The sequence below is a fragment of the Xyrauchen texanus genome, chromosome 37, assembly GCF_025860055.1.
Source record: "Xyrauchen texanus isolate HMW12.3.18 chromosome 37, RBS_HiC_50CHRs, whole genome shotgun sequence".
Lineage (NCBI taxonomy): Eukaryota > Metazoa > Chordata > Actinopteri > Cypriniformes > Catostomidae > Xyrauchen > Xyrauchen texanus.
In genome coordinates this window covers 13,367,539-13,389,687 of record NC_068312.1, presented here as the reverse complement: position 1 = coordinate 13,389,687, position 22,149 = coordinate 13,367,539, and the positions used below count along the sequence as shown (strand labels likewise).

At 36.4% G+C, this 22,149-nt stretch overlaps 1 protein-coding gene across 1 annotated transcript in view; it reads left to right on the top strand.

Moving 5' to 3' along the window:
* The window catches only part of LOC127631120 (membrane-associated guanylate kinase, WW and PDZ domain-containing protein 1-like), a 97,473-nt gene that overhangs the window by 22,646 nt on the left and 52,678 nt on the right, over nucleotides 1–22,149 (top strand). The window contains 2 exon segments of the mRNA XM_052109112.1: nucleotides 4,858–5,147; nucleotides 12,740–12,856. Of these exon segments, the coding sequence (XP_051965072.1) occupies nucleotides 4,868–5,147; nucleotides 12,740–12,856 (397 nt within the window). The 5' untranslated portion in view covers nucleotides 4,858–4,867.

The following is a 22,149-nucleotide window of genomic DNA, read 5'->3' as shown; positions in this document are numbered from 1 at the left end:
GGACCTACATAGCTGAAATATTCTTCTAAAAGAATCTTTGTTTGTGTTCAGCAGATGAAATAAAGTGCTACACATCTGAGATGGCATGAGAGTAAATTAGAGAATTGTAATTTTTGGGTGAACTATTTCTTTAAGGGCTTTGTGAATTTTATGTTTAAAATAAAACTGAACCTATGCCATTCTAAAAGAATCAGCCCCTGCAAACACTGAACACAATAACCAATTATTAATTTTGTTTAAGGCAGTAGAAGTTTCCTTCTCTTTTTACTTGTTGACCACTTGATCTGGTTTATCCTCTTTGGCTGCGACAAACCCCTCTTATCTCATCTTTATCATCTCTTCTACTCAGTTATCTCTTCCTCTATCTGGCATCAGTCCTAACTAACCTAACTCTGCATTTTCTTTCTTTTCCTGCATGACCTGACTCCCTGCCCCCTCTCACGTTCATTTCTTAATTCTTTCAGCCCCTTGCGCTCCCTCGCCATCTGTCCTGTCTTCATCTCCCCCTCTGATTATCTCGCTCTTCCCCCTATCTCTTTCTCGCTGGACATCTACACGTCACTGTCACTTTAAAGTCTCTCTGGAGTGTGAGATTAGATGGGGTGAGGAAGGAAAGAAAGTTCTGCTCTAATACTCTCATGTCTCAAGGCACTCTCGCTCAGACTGCACCTGCCCCTCGCACTCGCAGGGCCAACTGTCACTTAGTGGGGCATCTCTGCATGTTTAAGCTCTGAGCTTTAAGCATTCATGTCTCTTTGAATTGTAGTCTGTCACGCTCACATCAGAGGGTCTGTCCACTTGAATTTTACCAAAGAAAGCTGAAACTCTTTTGAATCTGATAAGTGTTGTTGAGTGACTTGAATTTGTTTCACTCTAAGAAGTGGGTGGCAATTTCAGCAACCTGTGTGACTTTTAATGCATCTGTTAAAGAGAAGTTTGTTTTTATTTCTGTAATTTAGGCCTATAATTATTATGTAGCCAGTAATGAATATGTTCTTGTAAATTCAGATAATTTTTTTAACCAATGTTTAAGGAAAAGTTCAACCCAAAATGAAATTACAGTCATTATTTAATCACCCTCATGTCGTTCCAAACCCAAATGAGTTTCTTCAGAACACAAAGGGAGATTTTTAATGAATTTCAAAGCCTGTGTTTTGAATACATTGGTAGTGAATTGTTCATCACTTTAAAACTTAAATGAGCACCCAAAAGTGTCATAAAAGTAGTCCATGCGACTCATAACAACCTTTATCAGGGTCCATGGTGATGGTAATACCATGGTTCTTGGATAAATACCATGGTACTAAATGATTACCATATTTAGTTACAATGGTATTTGCATGATACTAAAAGGTACAATGTACATCATAGAGGTATTACCATGATGCATGTCCAAAAAGCATGTATTAACATGGTTTCATGCCTACCATAGTACTATCATGTTGCATGCCCAAAAATAAATGGTACTTTACATGTAAGTATCATTTAACTGGAACAACACGATGATTGGAAATACTGTAAACATATAGAGGACTTTTCTAATGTATGATTCCATTATGCAAAAAGTAATGCATATTTCAACATTAAAATTCATTTTCAATGAATCAAGCCATAGGAAATTGAATATACAGTATGCAGAATAAACATGAATAGAAGACACAGTTGCGTTATTATATGTAATACAGCTGTGAATAATCTTTTCGATAAGCTTTGTGTTTACATTATGTAATAGTAATTTTGTAATCTAATGTTCTGGTAAATATTATGACCGAGCACATGCCCCAGTATTACAGTTCTATAGGATTCTATTGAAAATACACGACAGATCGGCTCTAAAATTGGAGACTTAAGTCACACTTTATGTGTATATTTCATTGTATTTTTAAATATTAAACCAAATGGAATCTGTAAACAAATGACGCTAGACTATTTCTAAAAACAACTTTCCTTTTCTTAGTCATTTATGCAATATTTCACTGTGGTTATGTGTCAAAGTGCTTAAGGTGGTTTCTTCAAATATTTATTTTTTTTGTCTTCAAGATCTCCTCCACTTGTTTTGATGAAGCAAGTTGGTGTAGTGTTCATTGTGCCTCCCACAGAGAGGGCATCTGTTGTTTTGTCTGGAGGGTGCTTATAGCCCATTTAGAAATAAGAACATACTCTGTGTTGTTTAGGGCAGTGGTCCTGGTTTGCTTCACATCTTAAATTTCAACCCAACATAATAATATTACTATTACCATTTACTGCATAGGCAACAACATACAAAACTATTAACATGACATAGGCTGTATAGGAAAATGCTATTTTGTAAACACATAAACATCAGCAGAAGTGTAATTTACCAGCCTAGCACATGGAACTAACAATGGGCCAAATACAGTAAGTATTAACCATATTACAAAATGTCAAAATTGCACCAAAAATCATAGAGATTGATAAGACCCACGAACTTTGATGTGAATAAGTTACATCTGATGATTTCAGTAAAAGCTGATAAACCTATATTTTACTATATTTACTATATTAGACAAGTGGCATTCCAAGAGTGCTGATATACAGTCCAACAGCACTGAGGCACTTCGCTATTTGTTTCACTCCGCTTGTTTTTGTTCTCAGCTTTCCATATTTTGGTGGGGATGTTGATTCATTGTTTTGATTTAGTGTGCTGATTTGTTAAGATGCAATTTCTCTTGAGTAATTACATATTTACACCCCTAGGTGGTGACACGTAAGAGGGTTTTTTTTTCAATCATTGACTCAACTGATTCTGAGTCGTTCACCACCAAAATAATGGAAGTGAATGAGAACAATTTGTTCACTTGAAACATTCATTCAAAACCAGAGTGAAAGCAGTGCTGAAAGCGATTTGTGTTTGATGCTTTGGCTTCTTATTGAAATAGTTTTGCTGAGTAAGAAGAAATGCACAAACTAACTGGCTGATTTTTGTTCACAACACAAATTATTCACTTCTATTTACTTGTTTGATGAGCCATAATTAGTATTATTTTCCCCTACTGTCAACAAACCTATCAAAACAGACCTGTGAGACATTTTTGGGTGATGACACACCAGTTACGAACCACTGGTTTATGGGCACATATTGACCTCCTGTCCTACCTGATCCATGTGCTTTATTTAATTGACAGATTTAATCAGTTGAATATTCCAAAAATAGTGTTCTGTTACTATAATATCACTGTAAGTGTTAGCAAATGCTAAATGATCTATACAGCAGAGGTGGGAGCACGTCACACATGTTCAAGTAACAAGCAAGTCTCAAGTCTTAACTACCAAGTCTCGAGTCAAGTATCATGTGCAGTGCAGACAAATCAAGCAAGTCAAGTCGAGTCCTGATGAGTTTCAAGTCAAGTAGAGTCAAGCCACAGTACTAAAATAAAGAGGTTAATTTTTGAAATAAATATTTATTTTTGCTCTGAAAAGATGATCTTATATACATATACATTTTGTTTATATGAACTGTATAACAGTAATGTGTTATACTATAAATATATATAGTAAATTGCATTAACAAACATGCACAGTATTTTTATCATGGGCACTTAAAAATACTGTGAATACTTCTAGATACCTTATTTTCCAAATTGTTTAGGTTTTTAGAATTAGCCTGTACTGGTATACTGCATGTATGCTGTGTAAAAATGCGGTCAGATTTTTACATTGATCTAACAAAAACGGCAGACAGGCAGAATGAAAATGGAAATTCGCTCTCTGACACTAGGTGGTGCTTATGCAGCAGAAATATAGCTGTTACCCTGGTAATGCCTGTACACAAAGCAGCCCAGCGCTTATAAACAATACTTTATTAGGTATTATACGGAGGTAAGATGATGAGAAAATGCCATCAAACTTTTCTGAAGACAGTCAGTTCCCTTCAGAGATACATTTATATCAAATAGTCATAAAGGTATTATATAGTTAATGTCTTCAGAAGTCATAATCACTATGAGAGCGCTTGGATTTTGTCACAAGTCATTCTGTATATTTGATACCACTTGTCATGTTTTAAATAAAATGTTGTGACTGCACATCTGCCTGTTATGTTTTTATACTGTTGAGAAGCTTTAGAAAAGCCACACACACATTTAGAGGGTAATTGTCGGGTAATTTCAAACTTGTCGCTTCAAAAGATGAGATTAATCTTGAATCATTTTAATCTTTCTGGATGATGAAATGATTACTTACACGTTTCCTTGTGGTTTTTGAAATTTCTGATGAAATTCGAGGTTGTGGTGTTTGTATCGGATATTTTTGTGTTGAATATTATGCATCTGGCAAATCTTTTTTATTCACATGGTCCAATTCGAAATCTTTATATCCAAAGGAGATTATTTTGGGAACTGGACAATGATCTGTCATTCAGTGCTGCTGGCGGGCTTACATTTTTGCATATTAATTAATTGATGTCGAAATATTTTTTAAACGCGTTTCGTTACTGTTTATAATTTATTGTTAATAAGTTATTGAAAATAATAATAATAAAAAAACACTCAAGTCATTGTTGAGTTATGCAGTTCAAGTCAAGTCTCGAGTCGCTAGTTTTCAAGTCAAAGTCAAGTCATTTTCTTCATTTAGTCAAGCAAGTCACAAGTCCTTAAATTTGCGATTCGAGTCAGACTCGAGTCAAGTCATGTAACTCGATTACCCCACCTCTGCTATACAGGTTATTGACTTTGAATAGCATAGACTATCTATTGGGTCTCCTCCTGTGTCCAGCATTCTAATGTTCTGACAACTCGATTTTCTGTGTCTATCAGTACTGACATAAATTTAATTTCTCTACATTTTCCTGTCCCTTCCTAATCTCTCTCTCTCTTTCTTTCTGCCTCTCTCTCTTAGTTCGATTGCAATGTCTAAGGCTGCAGTGAAGAAACTGCACTGGCACTCCAAAGTGCAGGAGAGCATCGTACCCCTGGTGGGCAGCTCAGGGGAGCTGGGCATTTTCATCGGGGGTGGAGCCGATTATGGAGAGTTCCCATTTGTCACCGCTGCACCAGGGGGAGGGATCACAGTTGGTGATATCATCTTAGAAATTGGGGGAACTCCTGTTTTGGGGCTGACCTTAGGAGACATGCGCGGGGTCTTAAACTCCTGTCCACATCCAATCCGAATCAAGACAGTGTCTCCAGGTAATTTATCACTGAGAATTACTTGAGTGGTTTGAAAGTGGACTTTAGTTTCCTAATTCTCTCTTTTTTTATCTTTTTTATTGTTAGTGGTGCTTAATAAGGCAAGCATCACTAATAATATTACTCATACTTAGGGTGAGGGTTTTAGATACCCTAAGCCTACATATTACATTTTGGCATGTTACCCATCCTGCATTACTTATGATACGGACATGAACGATACCTCAAATCCTGTCATGTCAAAGAATAAATGTGCTGTTACTTTTCTCAGCCATAAGACATCACCTGACAGATGATAAAATGTGCCAAAAATCACCTTCTTATACTGGAGGGACCCAAGCCATTTTTAGAAAACGGAATGCCATAGAGACTTTGGGATGGGCTCTTTTGTCTTAGGCCAGTAAGTAAACATCTTGTAACCACCCAGAACAACCTATCAACCACTCAGAACACTTTAGCAACAGCATAGCAACACCTTTGCTCTGGCAAGCACCACTCACATTTTCTTGAAAATTAAAATTGTACTTTTTGACAGCAATTTTCAAAACCAGTACAGAATTTTAATGTGCCTCTTATATAATAAATTATGTATTTCAAGTTAAATCTACGAATATCCATGAAGTTTAAATGTTAAATTTTAGTCCTATTAAATCCCTTGAAACTATGCCAACTATTCCTGCTGACATTTAACATTGATATATATATTCTGAGTCCCAGACAGCATTGAATAAAGAAGCAAAATCCATCTTTCTGTCAACCCTTCATGTAGTGTGTTTGGTCATTGGTTGTAAGATGGTGTTATTTGTGTCACATGGGTTGTATGTCACCCCTAGGGGGCGCTGATATCTATCATACAGTGTCATGAGATTGATGATTTTTTTTTTTTTTGTGGACCAATATGTCAAACCTGACCATGACTTCCTCTGTCCTCTATGCTTAGATTGATGAGCAACCTTTTTCTCTCGTTCTCTCTCTCTCTCTCTCTCTCTCTGCTGTTCTCACATCTGTAAAACCAACTACAAGCTGCAGAGAATTAAATTAAGATTTCAAATCCTCAAATCCTGTCATGTCAAAGATAAATGTGCTGTTACTTTTCTCAGCCATAAGACTTCACCTGACAGATGATAAAAAAAAAAAGATTTGTCAGTAAAATGTTGCGCATTGTATTAGCTTATGAGAATCTCTAATAAGCCAAGGAATGCACCCTCCTGTTCTATTATTAAAACCTGATCTGCCCTTGTTTCCTATATAAACACAATTGCCACAGTAAAGAGAAGCTTTGTGCTAATTCTGGCATGTCTATTTTGAAGAAGATCAATGTGTACTATCCCAGCTGAAAGCATCCAAGTCTTTTTAATTCAGGTCTTGTCTCCCAAACAATGGGATTGATGAAAGTGAAGGCCTTTGAGGATTGTCTTCATTTAGACAAAGTTTAATTTGCAATATTTTATGTTGATTTTGTCAATTCATTATTTAAATAGATTTGTACATATTCTGAAGAAAAAGTGAGTGGTGTCTGCCCCTGCTAAACCTGCCAACACGATTCAAGGGTGTTCTGGGTGGTTTCCAAGTCATTGTTATGAAGTTTCTAAGGTGTTCTAAATGGTTGTTTGTAAGTTGCGACATAGTAAAGCGCAACAGTCTGGTTCCGGAAGTAAAAATCACTTTTTTTTGTGTGATAACTTGACTGATCTACTTGAGCTCTGAGGTTGTTCATCTATAGTATATGATTCTGTTGAAGCCATCCGTCTGTGTTATTTCCACTTCATTGTTAAAATAGCATATTTGATAGTGGAATTACTGGTAAACAACTACATTACCCATAGAACAGCAGAGAACGGTTCACCAATCAGAGAACAGCGGCAAACAAAGCCTGCAAAATTTGCCTCAGAGCGACTGCACAGTCCCATGGTGCACAGTGAGTGACAAAATCGATTTGGTCTCCCTTTACCCTTAAACTACTTATCTAATTGTACATATCAGAATATGTTGCAATAAACATAAAATATATTATTTGCATACTTATAATCAACAACTTTAAATCAACAGTTTGATATATTTCCATAGTTTTTTAATCAATTACATCATTCGCAATGCTTCATGGGATTGTAGTTGATACCCTTGTGAAAGATGGTAAGTACACAGCCTTGTGCCGTTGTCTTTCTGTCAGATTTTCAGATACTTTATTGCCTCTAAACAACATTTGTAAAGTTGTGATTCACCCCGGAGCTGGTTGGTTTGGTTCATGGCTCACAACTTTTATGGAGGATTTTATAAAAAGCCTTTGTAAAAAATGTATGGGATTAATACTTCCAGAACCCCGACTGAATAAGTGGGTGGGGCACTGTTGTGCTCTGTTGCTAGCCTGTTTCGTTTGGTTGCTAGAGTGTTCCTAGGTAATTCTCAGGGTGTTCTTGGTGATTGTTAGGTCATAGTTAGGCAATTGCTAAAGTGTTCTGAATGGTTGTTTGTGCAGTGCTATGTGGTTGCTAGCATATTCTATGTGGTGGCTAGGGTGTTTCTAAGTGGTAAGGGTGTTTTGGGTAATTGCTTTGTTTTAGAAAGGCACTTGCAAAGGTGTTTTGAGTGATTGTTGTGCACTGTTATGTGGTAGCTAATGAGTTCTAGGTGTTTGCTTTAGCATTCCTAGGTGGTTGTTATTATTCTTGGTAGCTGCTAGGAGGTCACCTATTAGCCCAAGTAAAAAGAGCCCACCCTCAAGTCTCTACAATATTCTGGTCCCAAGATCTGGTGTGAACAAGAAAATAATTGTTCAGAGATTTGAACTTAATGTTTTGAAAAAAATAATTATAAAATAGAGCCAAAGCAAATGAGAAAAGCTGTAATACTTAAAGGGATAGTTCCCCCAAAGAAGAAAATGCTCTCATTGTTTACTCACCTTCATGAATCCCAGATGTCTTCTGCAGAACACAAACAAAGATTTTTTGAAAATTATGTCAGCTCTGTGGGTCCTCACAATGCAAGTGAATGGTGGCCAGAACTTTAAAGGTCCAAAAATAACAGTCAGCATCTTCAGAGGTGATATAATAGGTGTGAGTGAGAAAAAGATCAATATTTAAGTAATTTCTTACCATAATACTCCACTTCCACATTATTTTACATTCTTCGTGCATATCGCCATCTACTGGTCAGGGCTGTTTAAAGGGGAAGAAAAGTTTGTAAAAAATTACTTCAATATTGATCTGTTTCTCACCCGCATCTTTCCTAGTGCTTTAGAAGATATGGATTTAACCACTGGAGTCTTATGGATGACTTTTATTCTACCTTTATGTGATTTTTGAAGATTCAAAATTCTGGTCACCATTCACTTGCATTGTTTGGACCTACAGAGCTGAGATATTCTTCTTAAAATCTTCATTTGAGTTCTGCAGAAGAAAAAAAGCCATTCACATCTTGGATGGCATGATGAGATAATTTTAATTTTGGGGTGAACTGTCCCTTTAATGCTTTACTGTCCTCTTCGACTACTTGAAAGCAACGGCCCAACTTTAGAAGTTGCCAGCTGGTTGACCCACGTTACTGCAGTCAGTCTCTTGCACATGCACAGAAGATGCATACAAATGCGTATGATAGAGTGTTGACTGCAGGGTAACCTGCTGATGACACGTATATTGTGGCTTACACGTAAAAACATAACAATGCTTTGGGCTTTAGGGTTAGACGTTTTAAAAAATCCCTTACACCGTGTCCTAACTAAGTACAATGCGATAAACTGACACATGATAAAAGGTATATCTGCCACGTTATTCAAAGTTTGTTTCCTAACCAACCTCTGCAAATGTCGAGTGACAGAACATTTTTGTGGTCCACTTGGTTTATATTTCTGCAGGGACATGCCAGGTAGTCCCGCCCACTGTGAGTTCTTGTTAGCCTAAAATCCTGCTCCTCATAACTTTACATTAAAGTTTAAATATGGACAGACTATAAGCAATAGTTCAATAGTATATGTAATTAATTATATATAGTTTGAGTAGAACAACAGACCAGCAATAACATCCTCTCATAATATCACAGTGGTCATATCATAGCTGGATGCTTTGTGTGGGTGTGCGTGTTGTTGCAGGGCTTATGTTCCTTTTAGAGAACTGTGAGCTAAGTTTTATTGCTATGAGAGGTGGAGTGGGGGTTGTTCTGTCATTTTGATTGGATCGAATGCACCCTGTTAATCTACAACAGCCAAGTGGGCTGACCATAAACCACAGCAGATGAAATGAAGAGATCGGCCATGTTGAGTGGAGCACTGACTATTTGTGCCAAGACTGTGTGTGTGTTCGTTTGACATTTTGTCACTTTAATGCAAGGCTATGTGTGTGTGAGTGAGTGTATCCCTGTGGCACACTTTTCATTGTAACCTGAATACATAAGTTAGTTTTCATACAAAGGGTTTCAACTTTATTATATGAATAATGTTTGTGTGATATAGACTTAAAGGGACAATTAACCAAAAGAATAAAGGCAGATGCTATTTGCACCCCATTGCAAATAGTGGCAGATATGGTCTTGGTGGTGGCGTAGTGGGCTAAAGCACTAAACTGTTAAGAAGAAGGTTGTCGGTTCGATCCCCACAGCCACCACCATTGTGTTCTTGAGCAAGGCACTTAACTCCAGGTTGCTCCGGGGGGATTGTCCCTGTAATTAGGGCTCTGTAAGTCGCTTTGGATAAAAGTGTTTGCCAAATGCATAAATGTAAATATTATTTGCACCACAATCCTTGTGCAAATAGTGTCAGATACTATTTGCACCCATATTTAAATACAAACATATAGTATATGGGCATCACTGCAGTGAGTTTATTGTTTATTTAAGGGTCCCACACACACACACTAAACCTAACCTTAATCTTACCTTAAACCCTCTATACACTGTGGGATTTTTACAGTCCTTAAGATTGTTGCTTGTCAGACTGTACGATATGAATGCATTGATATTGCCATGGCACACTGTGCGACATTATGTCAGACTGTACAATACACATCGTAGCCGACTATGGGCCCAATCGTCCAGATCAGTGAAAGTGGCTCATGTTACGGGAGCGTTGTGGAATAGATGTGAAACAGTGAGATTTGCCCGCCACTGAGGAGCATTTTTTTTCCTTAAAGTCAGGACATCAGCATGTTCGTTGCGCCAATACCGCTCCATCACGAGCATAGGCTGATTTTGTCAATTACGCCTATAATAAGACTGTAGACTGTTAAGCCTGATCCCAAATACAAAAAATGACTGATGTTGAGAATGAACGTGAGTGCGGGAGGTAGCCTAAAGTAATAATGAGCTACCACAAGCAATCATTCATTGTGGAAATAAAAAGACTTGTGGCCCGAAATATGACAAACTTCTCTGTTCACATAAGGGAAAATTTGGCCACTCAAATTAATATAGGCTGATAATATTTAGCTCTTGCTAATTTTCTATGGATAATGCACAAACAAGACATAGATTTCTATAATTGTATCCAACTGTATCTTCTGAATTGGATTAAAACGTCCCATAAATACTTACCATTAGAAATTGTTCAAACTGAGAGGTGTAAATCTTAACTAAAGAAGTTTACAGACGTTTAAAGCAAATTTATTGAAAATAAAATAGCAATTAATATAAAGTTGTTAAGAAAATTAATGATAAATGTAAAGAAAAAAACCCTGTTAAGAAAATGCCATCATTTATTTTCATTTTGTATGCTCTGTATTTATTTAATATAGGGAATAATACTTTCATATTGCTGAAGTTTTATACTTTTCTTCAAGAATTTTATGCTTATTTAAAAAAAAAAAAAATCAAATGAAAAGAAGAAAAAGCATTGAAAGAGCTTGATTAGAGTAATAACCGGGCACAAATGTTGCTATGGTGGTGCAGACGTGGAGCGGATTTCTTTCCAAGTGAACTGGGGTGCAAGAGAGGCGCAGACTTTCTCATCTGGCCATCGTAACTGCAGTCACACTATACGGCTACAATGCTAAATTTCTGACACTGCCAGAACTTCATCAGAGGCTAAAGATCATCACAAAGGCTATTAATTGGCTGTCGGCGAACATGTCACACTGAATGTTGTAAGATTGACGATTTTGCCCTACAATGATGGAAATCCTTTTGGATTCCCTTAATTTGTCTCAGATGGCAGAACTGTGGCCAAAGAAACTACTTGGTTTTACTACAGTAACCATGGTTTCATCATAGTATTTTGCTGTAAATTTACAGTAATCACAAAATGAACCATGGTTACTTTATTACCACCATATTACTGTAGTAACACCATTGTTAATTGCATTAAAACTATGGTTTCTGCCAAAAAAACACAGTTTCCTCAAAATGACTATAGTACTACAGTGATGCAATATCCACACAAGCGATGCTGAGCCGCGATCGACAGACCCCTCTGCACTCCCCAACATTCACCATGACCAAATCACTTTGATGAAATCAACATTTATATTGACATTTTATTTATTATTTTAGGAAATATTAAGAGCGAAACAGGAAATCGGATGGGAAAAAGAGTGGCATCTATTGTCTGGTTTGTCGTATATTTCTGTGGTTTCACCAAACGTTTGGGGTGCAAATAGGTGCCCTGTGTGGCAGATGCTATTTACAGCAGGGTGCAAATAGTCATTCCGAAATAAATAAAAAATAAATCAAATAAATAATAAATCAAAATCCTTTCATCCTTTACTCACTGATTCATCCTTTCATCACACACACCATTTTTTACATGCAATAAAAGTGAATGTTGACTTTCCATGGAAGTAAGAAAGTTATGCAGATTTATAAATAAATGATGACAGAATTTTCATTTTCTCACTATCCCTTCAACCACTTAAACCTTGTTGAAATGGCATAGTGACTACATACATATACAGTATGTGTCCCTAGTAAATAAAGAAATCACTATAATGAAAAAGAGAGCTTATATATGTTCTTGTCTTTCTGTAAAATTCTTATTTATGACATAAATTGGGGAATATAATACTTTTGAAATGATTAGATATAGCTGTTTTAAAATCTTGTTTAACCATTGAAGGTTCACACTTCATATGTGGTGCATAAACAATGAAATTACCCAATAACATTCATTATGTAATTTTTATATAGTGAAAAATAGCCATAAATGAACTATTTAAAAGGGGTTTTGTTTCTTTGCTAAGAACACATGGTCGGCATTTGCATGGAATTGCCCATGTGTTTCTACATATTACTACATGACTTTATACTGTATGTAAAAATGTATTGTAGTCTTCACTAGTTATTGTCTCTGTTTGCTGTTCTGGCTGGAATGCAGAACAACGCTGGCCTCTGTTGATTTGTTAGAAACACCTCAAAGATATCCAAAGGTTAATCAATACTGTCTCCAGGGACCACAGCAGAATGTTTCAGTGTGTGTGTGTGTGTGTGTTCATTTTTGCAAACTCTTCAGCTTTTTTGAAATGCGGATTTTGAGGTGGGTAAGCACAATGCCTATTTGTGAATGTTAATGTCAACTAATGGGATATTCTCATGGTATGTGTTAAGAATTTCTATATTTGTTTCTCTGTCTGTCTGTCTGTCTCTCTCTAATTCTCTGTCTGTCAATCTCTCAGGCTCAACTCTATGCAAGGATCTGCGGTTATATATGAGCAAATGTTTCACACCTGGTTCCATGGACAGTCACCTCCAACAGGTGATACGAGAAAACCTCTACCTGAGAGCTGTGCCCTGTGAGTATCTCAGAGGAACATTTTATTGCTCAGAAGCTTCTCTTTCAAAGTTTAAGAGACTTAGTAGATAAGGTGTGTAATTTTTGCACCATTAGTGTCGCCAGACATTTAATTTCGAAAACCTACAGATAAGTCTCGCGGCTCTCGTGTCTACAGACACTTACCATCTTGCACATAGGAAGATTAAACTCAAGGTACTGCTGTTTTTGTTATGAAGTGTTAATTGGGGTGTGATCCATTTATTAGAAAGCAGGTGTTGCCAGCTTCAACTGGTTTCACTGTGGCAAGAAAGGAAGGATACAAGAGAAAAGAGAGACAGAAAAAGGGGGAAAGCTGAAAGATATTTATTATTAAAGGTATTGTTCACACAAAAAAATGAAAATTCTCTCATCATTTACTCCTTCCCAGATGTGTATGACAGTCTTTTTAAGCAGAACACAAACAAACATTTTTAGTAGAATATCTCAGCCAAGCAGGTCCATACAATGCAAGATAATGGTGAGCTTTGAAGGTCCAAAAAGCACATAAAGACAGCATAAAAGTAATCCATTTGACTCCAGTGGTTTAATCCATATCTTCAGAAGTGATATGGTAAGAGTGTGTGGGATAGAGATCAATATTTAAGTCCTTTTTTTACTGCAAATCTCCACCTCTGACAAGCCCCAATCATTAGGTGGCTGAATTTGGAAGTGAAAGTGTAGATGTACAGTAAAAAGAGGACTTAACCCACACCTATCATATCACTTCAGAAGACATGGATTAAACCACTGTAGTCATATGGATTACTTTCATGCTGCCTTTATGTCCCTTTTGGACCTTCAAAGTTCTAGCCACCATTCACTTGCATTATGAGGACCTACAGAGCTGAGATATTCTTCTAAAATCCTTCATATGTGTTCAGCAGATGAAAGAAAGTCATACACATCTGGAATGGCATGAGGGTGAGTAAATTATGAAAGAGTTTTCATTTTTGGGTGAACTATCCCTTCAAGCGTGGTGGTGTTTTGAAAATATCACCAAGACAGATTGAAAGAACTGGGGAAGAAACCCTCATAACACTTCTATGCTTTTCACTTTGCTTTTCACGCTCTTTTCTATCAGGCGTCTCTCTTTCACATCCTCTTTTCCTCTCAACTCCCTGTTGCTTCATTTTTCTGCTGCTTTTATCCTGAGTTTTAAAGCCCTAATTATATTTTGTTTAATTTCTTTGCCATTTTAATCCTCATGCAGAGATAAGACACAGATTTGGATTAACCTCCATCAAAATCATAAGCTTTGTTAAGTAGATGAAGTTCTGCTATTTTTTTTATGATGGAATTATTAGTCTATGAAACTACTGTGGATGCACTAGGGCTGTACCGATGCTATCATATAAGAATATTAATCTTTTGCTCACAATAATGTATTAATACTTTAGATCCATGTATCATCATTTCTTTTTAATTTGTTTTTATGTGTGCATTCTTAGAATATCCTGCAGTTAAAAAAACAAAGAAGCAGGTCATCTAAATAAGTGTAAACTCTGAATCCGGCATTTCTTAGAGTGGACGTTATATTTTACAAAGTAAAGCGAAGGGTCTCTCTTAGTTTCAAGTATGAGTCACTTATAATATTGCAATGTATTGACAGTGACTTATGTATATGTTTATACAACAGTTAGTTCCAGTCCTCCAATCTGATTGGACGAGAGACATTCCATGAGTACTGATGTCTCACACCATCAGCACTCAGACGCTTGTCTGTTTGTTTCACTCCACTTGTGTTTGTGGCATTCTAAACTAAATTTGAAGAGCAGCACAGATGTGTAAAAGAGATATGTGTGTCTTTTAATTTTTCCCTGTGACATTAAATATTTTAGCCAGCTGGTGGAGACAAAAGAACAGTTATGAACCAGTTAAGTTCAGTGAGTGGTTTCTTTGAAATCATCAGCATTGTCTTTAACTCCATGATCGATCGGACTACTACTACACTACTACAGCTGGGAAATACAGTTAAACTAACAGCTTCAGCATTTAGACTTATCACAGCTGAGAAACATAACAGATGGATTTATCAAAAACATGGTGCTTAACTTTTACCTGAGTTTCCACTTTGGAATCAACATTGCGGAGGAGAGAACGGTTTCTACAGCTAAATACTAAGAGAGAATCCCGACGGCTTATTTTACACAGAGAAAATTGGATGTATTTGACCAGAATTCTATTATATTTAGCAAGCTGACTAGCTCTACTGCCTGAGAGTTGTGACAGACGCAGGTAATCACGCTCTCGCTCTCTCTCTCTCTCTCTCTCTCTCTCTCTCTCTCTCTCTCTCTCTCTCTCTCTCAAACACACACATTCTTGTTTCTCCTATGACTTGTAAGACACAGCCCAAGCCGTCATTATTAGTTATGAAGTGACATTTTTTAATTAGAACCAGAGGCTTGTGTGCATCTTTTGATCTAGCAATGGAAGATCCTGATCTGTGGCATAAGAAAGTAGCTCCATGCTCAAATGCATTTTTTTGTGACAGTCACCCTTATATGGTCAGTATCTGTGATACCAGTGGCGAAACATGGATCTTGCGGGCCCCAGTGCAAAGAAACTGTCGGACCCCCTTCTTTGGGGGGCCTTGGTCATTTTTCATCACCCCTCATGCCAGCTGTAATTTTTATGGTTTCTTTTGGTTGACCATTGCGGGCCCCCTCTCACCCTGGGCATTAGGGCAGCTGCCCGCCCTGCCCTTCTTCTAGCTATGCCCCTGGGTGATACCCAGCCATAAGATGATTGAGACTTTTCAAGTGATTCTGACTCTCTATTTGTTTGTTTTTTTCTTTCGTCATCCCCTCTTCTAATTATTCTTCATGCAGTGTGGTAAGGCTTCCAATCACTACATTTGTTCAGTTGTTTTCTGTTGCCACACTTGTAGTTCACCCAGAGGACGTATTGGCGCATGGTCTGGCTCTGTGCATGTGTTTGTGTACATATGTGTGAGTGTGTTTGAAGGGTTATGTAGACTTGAGTGGGGTAATCTCTGATTTAAAGTGAATTAGGTCATGTCGAGCTTGACGCTACTCGTTGTGTACTAGTGTATTTGCTAAGAGAGCCGAAACACATATATATGAACACTCAAACACGGACTACAAGCATGCCTTTAAACTGATCTTTTGCTGTGCCAAGACACAAGCATAATTTGGGATACAGCAACACACGTGCAACACATTTTCAAGATTCACAAGTGGTGCTCTCACATGTACACCCTCAAACATAAATTATCCCAATGCTTACACAGGACAATGAACACAAAACATCCTGTTCTGTTATTTTCTTCTTTGTTTGTTTCAATCAGTGCTGAAGGTTCCAACTTTTGTCTTCACTAAAAAACTTTAATACTCTCAGCTACTGATTTACTGTAATTATTTTGGATAAAGCTATTGTGCAGTTTTAATTTTCAGTCATCCATCATGTTTGAACTTGCAATGTAAAGAGAGGCAACACTTCATGTAATATCCCAGCTGTAAAGACCAGCTTAGACCAGCATATATTTCCATGCTGATCCAAGCTGGTCTATGCTGGTTTGGTTTTGGTTCAGCTGCTGGACCAGCCATGTTGCTCACCAGCAAAACTATTTAACCATGTATAACCATCAATCTTCAAGGGTTTCAAACTTTACGTTTAAACTTTAAGTTTGGCTTTGTCATGCCAGCATTTAAAGTTTGCCTAGGCAGAATTGACTAGTTATTTTAAATGTTTACTGTGCTGTTAATTTTGCATAGCTGTGTAAATATCACAGTTTGATCCAGAAATAGGCTTTAGTTTGGATAAGCAGTGTAGACAGAGCAGCCTGTCGTTGCCTCCGGGTGCGAGCTCTAGTTTCATCTGACAGAGATGGAAAACAGTCTTGATTCCTCCAGCTTGGTAGTCATACTTTACCTGTCCAGTATATGCAGCAGATACATTGACAGTATTGGGGTGACATAAATACATAAGCAATCATGCTTTGATCTAAGAGCAGAAAATACATGCAAATAGTCACAGGCAAAGCCTGACATTGAATCTGCCGAACAAACTGAGAAATGTTCAATACTTATGTCAGTTTTACTGTAAATAATGGATGTAATACAGTATGGTGAATTTATCATATCATATCATATCATATCATATCATATCATATATTATATTATTTTGTTTTAGCCACTGTGTGAGTGGGCTCTGTTCCAAAAGACATCATTAGTACACTGCTAATGTGGAGGCTGTTCCAAAAGGAAGGAGACATATTGCTGCATTCACGTTGTGTCAGCATAACTGTGATTACAAGATGAGAACTCAGAGTTTCTACTCAGAGCAATTCACATTCTTGGACTTAGAAATTATTTGTTTCTATGGTAACACTCATAATGCCAAAATGAATCCACATGTGGCTTTGTTGTTGATGGCAGCAATCTATTTCGGATAAAATATTTTTGCAGTCATTTTGGTTCCTAAACAATGTGATATGTATTTTTATGCTTGTTAGAGAAAAATGAAAGTTTTTTAGCAAGTCAGTTCACTCGGCAGCCATCTTTGGAATGCTTTTTTTCTATGTAAACGAGCGGCATGCTAGTGCAACTCTGAAACAAGGTTCGTTGTTGGGTGAAAAGGAGGAAGCTGGGACCAGGTGAACAATCAAGTTTTTTATTAATGTGACTTTTCAGCACAACACACACACCCAGGTTGGACTCCCCTCCTCTGCTGTTCTCCCGCTCTTTCTAGCTCTCCCGAGCCTTTCTGCAACAAGACACAGTTGTTAATCATCAAGAGTGTGCTCAGGTGTGAACCCTTACCGCTCTCTCTCTCTCTCTCTCTCTCTCTCTCTCTCTCTCAGGACAAATGCTCAACCACGCGCCCACATCCACAAGCTTCTATCTGCTTGAATGGGGAAAGACCGAAATCTCCAAAATGATTGGTTAAGATTACGATCAAAGAACATACAATATTTCAAATCATCAGTAAAATCTGACTACACTGGTATTATAAATTGTGCTTCTTTTATATCAGATCACACTACAAAACAAAATTTTCCTGGCTTGTATACCTAATGAGCATGCACGTTCTCATGTTGATTGACAGGTGATGTCTGTATGAATAAAGGTGATTGTCTCTTATACCTGTAATGCAGGACTTCCTTTCTACATCCATTGACTGTTGGGCGTTCCAATTTCTCCCATTCATTTTAATAGAAGTGACCCATCTCTGCTACATAGTCTCTGCTTTTGTGCACTTCACATGAGGAATGCTATTTCTCAAGTTCTCGAGTTGCTGCATGAGTTGTACCATAAATAATTACAATTTAGTCACTTACGAGGTTCTGTTTCAGGTAATATGTTGCCTCTAGGCAGTGAACAGCAAGGCAACTTGGTTTTTTTTTTGAATGTGTTCACTCACATGGCCGCTATATGGAGCTATATGTATTAGAGAGTGTATGACCATCTCATTATTACATAATGTCTGCCTTGTAGAGCTGAAGGCAGAAGTATGTTGCAATAATGCATTCGAAATAATAATTCAATTCCGATATACTTAAATCCTAGTGAAACATTATAATTTATTAGTTATATTTCATTTCAATTAAATTAACTTTCTGATTGTATTGTATGGCTTGTATATATTTTATTGGATTGCATAATGCTGTTTATCCCATCAACATTATGCAGATGAGCATGTTTTAATATTAATTATTTAGTGCAGTAAATTCTTTCTCATTCATCCCCACCTCAGATTTCCCTGTTTCTCAGAATCTGTTTATATTAAGATATACATACTCAGATTCAGGATATTTAAAGTCATTCCAAAATGAGTGCACATTAGAATAAAACAAATATATATTTTCGCTGTTCCTTTAAACAAAAGTCATTGAGCGATTGTTGAGAAACATTGGCTGGGGCAACTGCATAAGAGAGCGTAGTTCACATGGCCCAGTGCTAAAGAGGAGAGCAGGACATAAAGGATTAAACCGCTTAAAGGAATTAAGAAACGGTAGGCCGTTTATCAATTATTCATGCAATGGAATCAAATTAAATGGCTTTTATGATGGGTAAGTACAGGGGAGATTCTTTGGAGAATAAATTGCACACTGCACAGATTACTCTGGTACCATGTACAGCAAACTTTTAAAGACAGCTCATTTGATTACGTTTTCATTCAATAACTGTAAAAATTAAGAATTATTTTAGCACAGAAAGAGTAAACTCTTTTACATGTCCATTATGCAAAAACTAAATGCGTGAAAGATTGATTCAAGTTACATCATTTTCCAGTTGTCATCATGTGTTTGCTTCGAGCTGTCATTAGTTTGCTTGTCTTGTTTGCTTGCCTTGAGCAGATTGTGCGGCCCTCTACCACAGTGGAAATAAGTATCAGTACGGCTTGCTGAATGCCCCTGTACTAATGATGAAGAGAGACTTTGGCCATGTATGTGTATGTATGTGTTTGAGTGTTAGCTGATGTGTGATTGCCACTATTACTCTTGTCTAGCTGTATGTCTCTCAATCTGTCCTGGAAGGACCTTGAGTATGCTGAGTTCACAAGGAGGTTATTTCTAGTGGGTCACCATTATGACACAAGGTGTCAAAAACACCTGACAAACAATTAATGTGCTCATTGTTAATTCATGGCTGGAGAGTCTCATTATGTATTCTTGGTGTCTCAGATCTGTGGCCAATTACTGTGCTGCACCTCTAAGATCAGAGCTAATGATTCACACTGAGCTAATCTACTGACTGTAAGAAGCTATCCCTGAAAAACTGTTGAGCTTTATTATAGTTTTATTAAATTTTTTCAGATTTCAGAGTTTTTAGTGTGTTTGAGTGCTTAAATACAGTATGACATGTCAAGCACCCAGATGAAAATAATTGCTTAGAGGTTGCTCTTGGGGTGTTTCTCCTAAAGTTCCTTTAGAGAAATACAATTGGAAACAAATAAGACAACTGTTGACATAATATGAATATAGAGCTACAAAATTAATGTGGACTGGGTAACACTTTACAATAAGATTCCAATTGTTAACATTAGTTAACAATATTAATTAACATGAATGAACAATTAACAATCATTTTTACAGCATTTACTTAGTATAGTATAGCACTTAGTTTATGTTAACTTCAACAAATACTAATACAGTTTTTAAATCAAAAGTCTGTCTGTCTGTCTGTCTGTCTGTCTGTCTATCTATCTATCTATCTATCTATCTGTCTGTCTGTCTGTGTGTCTGTCTGTCTGATCACAAAAACACAACAGTATGATTATGATCTTCTTTCAGTTTATCACTTTTAACAATCAGTTACTTCAATAGCAAACAATGCAAAATACATGTTTCACATCACCCTTGGCACTGAATAAAACATCTTAATCTAGTGTAATCTACACAGTCATTACAATGGACATTTCACAAACATTATCTAACCAAATAATCTGGGGGACCAAACCATTTTGTGTGCGGGGGTTGTGGGTGTTGAGGTTACAAATATAATAGTCCTCTTCGGTCCTTTAAAAGAGTAAAGGTGCTGAATGCAGTCGTTTTCTGAATAAAGGCTTTAAATGTGATAAAGGAGCAAAATTGTATAATTTTTGGTTTTAAAAGATACATGTATTTTCACACAGAAGTTCACACAGTACAAGACTGTGTCTACATTGCTAGCAATTTGCCTGTTTAAGTCATCTTTTCTTTCTTTTTTGTTTTGTATCAAAGAAAAGACGGATATAATGTGAATTTTTTTTCATCACTGATGTCTCTGTAAAATGAAATGACTGTTTTAATAATTTTAATTAAAAAAAACCACATAATTAGTTATTGCCCTCAAGTTGTCCCTCATTGTTTTTCCCCCCAGTAGAATCTTAACACAATATTTTATTCAAGAATCCTAACGCTACTCTTTTCCGTACAAAAACAGTTCATATTCAGCACTACTGTAAAGGTCCAAAGAATATTTTTTAATTTACCATAAAAGTAGTCCATATAACACAAAGCTGTTTTAAGGCCCCAGAAAGCTTGAAATATAATGCACAAGTCATTTAGACTACTTTTATTGTGTCTTAATACTGAAACTTTAATAACACTGTATAGTGGTTGTCCGTTTTGAAGTTCAACAGCTCCTGCTCACTATAAACTGTTATTCTATGGAATGGAGCTGTTTAAAATATCAATTTTATGTTCCAAGAAAAATTAATTTTTTTGAACAGCATAAGGGTGAGTAAAAGTACATTTTACATTTTTAGGTGAACCACTTTAACTGGTGTCTCATTCTCAAAATAAAATGGTCTCTTTTACAAGAAGACTTTTAGGAGATGCTGTACAAAATTCAGAATTGGAAATTACTCAATCTGAAAATAGTGGGCAAATATTGCATGTTTAGTTATATACTGACATCTTACATGACACTAACACTCTTAAACCGAACTGCCATATCTGATTATTGGGGAGGACTTGTCCCCCTCAATGTATATTGGGGTTATGGACCTGCCAACAAGTAAAAGAAAGAAAACATAAAAAATCAAAGAAAACATCAATAGTCATTCATAATATATACTGTATATATATATATATATATATATATATATATATATATATATATATATATATATATATATATATATATATATCAATTAAGAGATCACTCCAAATGTTCAGTTTCTCTGGATTTAGTATTTAGTGTAGGTCTGTGTTTGAGTAAAATAGTTTTGTTGTATTCTCGAAACTACTGACAACATTTCTCCCAAATTCCAAATAAAAAAAATTACAAATAAAAAAAATATATACATTTTTACAGGTAATTTTGTGTATTTTTACAACAATGCTGTTGGTTACATTTTTAAACTAAATAATGATTTAATACGTACACAATACATTACATTAATCTGGCATCTGCTGCCATGGTAAGGCTTCTGTTACTGTAACCACATGGTCAACAATGATGGCTCAAATGTTAGCCAGTTATAGTATACTCAAAATACACACTTCCCCTTATATATTCATATACATTTTTTAAATAACCAAAAAATTGGACATGTTATTTGTCAACTACCCATGTTTAAATTGCAGCAAATATTAAGCAACAATACAATGAAAGCAAGCTAAATGTTACTGTAATCCTAAAGCCTGTTAGATTACTATTGTTTGTAGGCCTATATTGCATTATCAACATTCTGTCCAGTAGTTGCCACATAGATGTGCATTTCATTGTAATTATATGGATTAAGTTTTTATTTGCTGCTTTCTCTTTTAAAGTACAGTTCTGCTGACTGTTTACAATTGTTTGATGGTTAAAGTTTCCACCATAA